Here is a 7,089-nt window from a genome sequence, read left to right on the forward strand (position 1 = left end):
GGAATAAAAATCTGTGTATCAGCATCTTAATTTCTACAACGACAACTGCTGCCACCCATTGCCGCCACTGCCCACGTCACCACCACCGCCACCTAATAAAAATCAAAATCTATCAAAAAAAACTCAAATTAAAATTTTAAGATCCGTAAAATCATTACTCATAAGTAATCCCAAATATCTCAAATGAGCAAGAAAACTAAGATTTAAATTCAAAACTACTAAAAAAATCAAGATCTAAAAATTTTTCTTTTTCAAAATAAATCAACAATGCAAAAATATAGAAATACTGTGGTGGTTGTCAAATTTATAACGGTGGTTGTAGTGTGGTTTGAGTGAGGTTGAAGGTTTTCATGGTGGATTGTTTATGATGTGTGATGCTTAAAGATTTTTTGTTGTGAAGAAGAAGGATTGAAATTGAAAACGATGTTATATTAGAGTTCAAACAATGTGTTTCAAACTCCAATATTGCCAAGATCGAAAGTATGAGGTTTTGTGACAAACAAATTAAGCTATCAATAATATCGATGTTTGTAGGAGAAAGCAATGCAATAAAACGACGCAAAGATTTAACGAGGTTCACCCAACTTAGGCTACGTCCTCCGGTGTGTAGTATCTCTTATATTATCAAATGAGTTCAAAGAACTCTCAAATATGGAGAATTACAATAGAGACACTAGTGGAAAAAACCTCATTTGCTGCGGTTTTTTTGCCATTATTTGCTGCGGTTTTGGCCCCCAGCAATTGTGATAGCAGCAAATAGCCTATTTTAAATGCTGCGGTTATAAACCGCAGCAAAAAATTGCATTAATTGCTGCGGTCATGGGCAAAACCGCAGCAAAAAGTGTGTGTTAATTGCTGCGGTCATTGGGAGGAACCGCAGCAAATAAATTGGCCCATTAATTGCTGCGGTCGTGGCGAAACCGCAGCAAATAGCATATTTTTTTTTTTTATTTTCCTTTTTATCCTTTTAATAATGCAATAATAATACAATCACAGATAATCAACATTAATCTCTTTGTAATAATAAACTCTCGCTCGTATATATAATATAATATTATGTACGTACATATATATATATATATATATACATTAAAGTATAAAAAATAATCTATACTATAATTACAATTTATCAAGGACAAATATTAGCAAGATACACGGCAATCTTGTCTTTTAATTCGCGCATCTCTTCACTTCTCAAAGGGCGTGTTTCCCTCGGAATGTCGTTTAAAACCTATATATAATATTAAAATAAAAGATTAATATAGAAATTAAACATTAGATTTTACCAATAATATATTTAATTAAGAAAGTAACAAATACTTACGGCATCTATATTTTCGACTCCAACCTCCTTCACGACATTAATAATATCGTCCATGAACTTCAACCCGTAGTAGCCGCAATCAACGGACCCAGAAGGTTGTTGAAAGCACTAAGAGAAAATAGATGTTAGTGTCAAAAACGGTTAAAAACGCATAAAATCGCAACTTAACACGTAAATTCTAGAATATGACTATGATTTTCAATTCTAACAACTTCTACACAATAATATATACCAAATAGTGTTGTGTGCCGAGTTTCGTGCATAACAAACCAAGTTTGAGTACTTTACGCGCGAAATTGACAAAAACGCTTAAAAACGCATAAAATCGCAACTTAACTTCTAATTTCTAGCATATGACTATTATTATCAATTCTAACCATTTCAACACAATAATATATGCCAAATAGTATTGTGTGCCAAGTTTCGTGCATAACAAACCAAGTTTGAGTACTTTACGCGCGAAATTGACAAAAACGCTTAAAAACGCATAAAATCGCAACTTAACTTCTAATTTCTAGCATATGACTATTATTATCAATTCTAAGCATTTCAACACAATAATATATGCCAAATAGTATTGTCTGCCAAGTTTCGTGCATAACAAACCATGTTTGACCTACTTTACGCGCGAAATTGACAAAAACGCTTAAAAACGCATAAAATCGCAACTTAACTTCTAATTTCTAGCATATGACTATTATTATCAATTCTAACCATTTCAACACAATAATATATGCCAAATAGTATTGTGTGCCAAGTTTCGTGCATAACAAACCAAGTGTGACCTACTTTACGCACGAAATTGACAAAAACGCTTAAAAACGCATAAAATCGCAACTTAACTTCTAATTTCTAGCATATGACTATTATTATCAATTCTAACCATTTCAACACAATAATATATGCCAAATAGTATTGTCTGCCAAGTTTCGTGCATAACAAACCATGTTTGACCTACTTTACGCGCGAAATTGACAAAAACGCTTAAAAACGCATAAAATCGCAACTTAACTTCTAATTTCTAGCATATGACTATTGTTATCAATTCTAAGCATTTCAACACAATAATATATGCCAAATAGTGTTGTGTGCCGAGTTTCGTGCATAACAAACCAAGTTTGAGTACTTTACGCGCGAAATTGACAAAAACGCTTAAAAACGCATAAAATCGCAACTTAACTTCTAATTTCTAGCATATGACTATTATTATCAATTCTAACCATTTCAACACAATAATATATGCCAAATAGTATTGTCTGCCAAGTTTCGTGCATAACAAACCATGTTTGACCTACTTTACGCGCGAAATTGACAAAAACGCTTAAAAACGCATAAAATCGCAACTTAACTTCTAATTTCTAGCATATGACTATTATTATCAATTCTAACCATTTCAACACAATAATATATGCCAAATAGTATTGTCTGCCAAGTTTCGTGCATAACAAACCATGTTTGACCTACTTTACGCGCGAAATTGACAAAAACGCTTAAAAACGCATAAAATCGCAACTTAACTTCTAATTTCTAGCATATGACTATTATTATCAATTCTAAGCATTTCAACACAATAATATATGCCAAATAGTATTGTCTGCCAAGTTTCGTGCATAACAAACCATGTTTGACCTACTTTACGCGCGAAATTGACAAAAACGCTTAAAAACGCATAAAATCGCAACTTAACTTCTAATTTCTAGCATATGACTATTATTATCAATTCTAACCATTTCAACACAATAATATATGCCAAATAGTATTGTGTGCCAAGTTTCGTGCATAACAAACCAAGTTTGACCTACTTTACGCACGAAATTGACAAAAACGCTTAAAAACGCATAAAATCGCAACTTAACTTCTAATTTCTAGCATATGACTATTATTATCAATTCTAACCATTTCAACACAATAATATATGCCAAATAGTATTGTCTGCCAAGTTTCGTGCATAACAAACCATGTTTGACCTACTTTACGCGCGAAATTGACAAAAACGCTTAAAAACGCATAAAATCGCAACTTAACTTCTAATTTCTAGCATATGACTATTGTTATCAATTCTAAGAATTTCAACACAATAATATATGCCAAATAGTGTTGTGTGCCGAGTTTCGTGCATAACAAACCAAGTTTGAGTACTTTACGCGCGAAATTGACAAAAACGCTTAAAAACGCATAAAATCGCAACTTAACTTCTTATTTCTAGCATATGACTATTATTATCAATTCTAACCATTTCAACACAATAATATATGCCAAATAGTATTGTCTGCCAAGTTTCGTGCATAACAAACCATGTTTGACCTACTTTACGCGCGAAATTGACAAAAACGCTTAAAAACGCATAAAATCGCAACTTAACTTCTAATTTCTAGCATATGACTATTATTATCAATTCTAACCATTTCAACACAATAATATATGCCAAATAGTATTGTCTGCCAAGTTTCGTGCATAACAAACCATGTTTGACCTACTTTACGCGCGAAATTGACAAAAACGCTTAAAAACGCATAAAATCGCAACTCAACTTCTAATTTCTAGCATATGACTATTATTATCAATTCTAAGCATTTCAACACAATAATATATGCCAAATAGTGTTGTGTGCCAAGTTTCGTGCATAACAAACCATGTTTGACCTACTTTACGCGCGAAATTGACAAATAAAAACGCGAAATTGACAGCATCAAACTAGTGACCAGACCACCTTGCACGACACGTGGAGACCAAACCTATGCATCCAGGACCTAGGCTAAAGTGGAAATGGAATCTTGGTACTTGGATCTAGCTATCAAGGTCCTAAAACCATTCTAACAATCCCCGTGGACTCCTAGAAGCTGAGCCGAAGGAGGGCTGGTCGACAGTTTGCTAGATCAGAATTTTGTTTAAGTGTTTGTGGTTGTTTCGTGTTCTTTTCATGATCATTTGACCAAACCTATACAAAACCCATAAAATCGAATTTGTGTACCTTTCTTGCTATCCATTTTGGAAATGTGGCTCTGGATGTAGATCCCATTTGTCCACGCACTCTTTTCATTGCGCTGAAACGCATGGGAAAAGTAATACCATTTTTATATATATATATATATATATATATAACACTTAATTAAATCAAATTGGTAAAATAATTAATATTACGTACGCATTCAACAATGCTTTGAATCTTGTGTTGCGAGGTAGGCTGTTAGGTTTTTGTAATGAGTCGAAGACGTGCACGGTGTAGGTTAAAGGACATATGATCAGAAGTATCCAATGCAAACTACAAGCACAAATTTAAAATCAACAAATTAGAGATTAGGTGACTTTAAAAATCAAAAGATAAGTTCAATTTCAAAAATAAAACTTACTCTTCCCAATATGGAGCCAGAATGAATGTGTGTTTACATGCAAGGGAATTAGTCAAAGCAGTTTCAATGTATGCTCTGACGGCATCTGGATCATTTCTACATTTACTACCCGAAATCGTCTCCGGACAAAACCATCCAATTTTTATTGGAGGTTCGCAAGAATTTACCTCCTCGTAAACCGCACTAAACTCACAAATAAGAGAATTTTGTTAGTAATTCGGTCATTAAAACAATTAAACAATAATGCCTAACTTGTAAGATAATGAACATCACCTCATGTAGACATGGAAAAGAGCTACGTTCAGCATCTCTCCTCTCAAAAATTGCCCGATGTCACTAGGACAAATAATTACAAACGGGTCTTCTGAAAAGCAGTATTGCTCCTTCAGCAGGGGCAACATGATTGGGTCCTCCTCACTTATGCGAGATGCACAATAATGCAGCCATTTGCAATCTTGAGAGAGATCTTTTAGCTCCTCATCAGTCAAAATTGGAGTGCTTGGCATCGACTTTGACCCAGTCGACACCTTTGCTGAGGAACCGACCTCTCTACAAGATCCCTTTGGACTCTTTTGCTATTTCAATTTATAAAATTAAATTAGTGTGAGCATGCAATTAAAAAAATAAAAATAAATAAGGTACAAATGATTCTTACCGTGTTAGTGAATCGGACCCAAGCATATGGCCATGTGACGAAACTACCTAGGGCGTCTGATAGTTTCTCAAGGCTCCATGCTGGCATTGGAATTGGGAGTGAGAAATCTTCAAACCCCTTTACAATAGTCTCCACGGCCACACTGATGTGGCCACTTGTAACAGGCACTGAATGCACTGTTTGGCCTTCTTTATTTGGCTGTGCCATACCATATGCAACCTCAGTTAAGTCGCCATCACTAGCAACACCTAACTGAGGCAGCAAAAGAGAACAAGGAGTCGCATCCTGAAAATGGTGTCGTTTAGTATAATAAGCATCATAATAAAATTTTAATTACGCGTTGCAATTTAAATTAATAAGTGCTATTATATTTAAAAACTATGTACCTGTAGCACTGGCACCGGAGTTGGCTCCGGATTTTGAGCAACGGGGGTATTAGTAAAGAGCTGGGGTGCTACGGGGGTACTGGGCTCGGGTGTTGGCTCGACCAAAGCGTTAGAATCCCCATGTTGACTTCCCTGATCATCGACAATCAGGTCTGCCAAGTCCACAATGGGTGCACCCATCTTTTGCAACACGGTGGCCAACTTCGCGAGAACGTCCTTCGTAATCTCCGCTCGGAGGGTTGCTGCTTCTTCCCGCAGTGCCGTTCGGGATTGAGTAGCAACACACTCTTTGCCGAATGCCTTCTGTAACCCCACGCGGACGCCTCCTTTTCCGACTACCCGCCCACTGTGGTCTTTCCCTAAGACCATATGCAATGCGTCAACATTGCCTTTTGGGGTGAACTCCCCCGTAGCTTCTTTTTCCTTCCAGCCCATCTGTTCAAATAAAAAGTGACATATATAGTAATTAGTAAAAGTACATCAAAGCCAAAGAATACAAAACAAATGAAGAATATACTTAATAATTTCAAAACTCACCACAGCATCAGCAACCTTCTTCGTTCCCGGATCATTAATGGTAAATTTACCACTAGCATCTCGGGAATGAAGCCCGCAATACCAATCACGCACTCGATCTCCAGCAAGAGTATGTACGGATGCGGAGGTAGTCGTAGATGAGGGTGTGGATGAACTTTGATTGGGGTATAAACCCGCATCCACCCACTCTTTTCGGACCTCATCGTACGTTTTCTGGCCTAAGCGATGGTAAAACTTCCTTTTGCTTGCAGAATCTGAAGCTTTACCACGCTTTTCCTAATTAATCAATAGAAATCAAATGTCATGTATTAGTTTAATGACTGAATCAAAAGAAGTAAATTCAAATTGGTAAACTATAATATAATATGAAATACTTACAACTTCTATGGGAGTTGTTCTTTTGGCAACAAAGGCCTCCCAATCCCTCTTCGATATGTGACCCCATATTTCGTAGGGCATCTTCGAAGGTGCTTGCTCTCCACCTTCGTTTCCCGTTTTGACCTTTTTGGTCGTACGGGCACGGGTCTTCGTAATCCAGCCAGTTACTAGCTTGCTGAATCTTTCAGCAACAGCTGAAAGAAACACATTCTTCTTGTCCTCATCGCTCTCGATGTGGAAAAGATTCTACAAAAAAAATTTATATTTGTTACTGTCAATTAAATTAATTTTAAAATGAAACTAAATGAGTAAAAATAGTAAAGTTGCTTACCACAGTATCATTCCATAGAGAGTTTTTCAAACCCTCTGGAACCTCATTCCATGCGTGCAATATGGAAATCTTGCGGATACATAGGCCCACTTGTTTTCCATATTGCCTACGCCATTTTCCGCAGGGTT

The 7,089-nt window shown here is 36.1% G+C and overlaps 1 protein-coding gene across 1 annotated transcript; it reads right to left on the reverse strand.

Moving 5' to 3' along the window:
* Nucleotides 1-33: 33 nt before the first annotated feature.
* Nucleotides 34-6,286, reverse strand: LOC130808477 (uncharacterized). Its single transcript, XM_057673949.1, has 4 exons — nt 6,253-6,286; nt 5,801-6,150; nt 159-196; nt 34-92 (listed from the first exon to the last, which is right to left on the reverse strand). The coding sequence occupies exons 2-4, from the start codon at nt 6,148-6,150 to the stop codon at nt 34-36; spliced, it is 447 nt and encodes a 148-aa protein (XP_057529932.1). The 5' UTR covers nt 6,253-6,286.
* Between the last annotated feature and the right edge of the window lie 803 nt (nt 6,287-7,089).

Source organism: Amaranthus tricolor, chromosome 3 (assembly GCF_026212465.1).
Source record: "Amaranthus tricolor cultivar Red isolate AtriRed21 chromosome 3, ASM2621246v1, whole genome shotgun sequence".
NCBI lineage: Eukaryota > Viridiplantae > Streptophyta > Magnoliopsida > Caryophyllales > Amaranthaceae > Amaranthus > Amaranthus tricolor.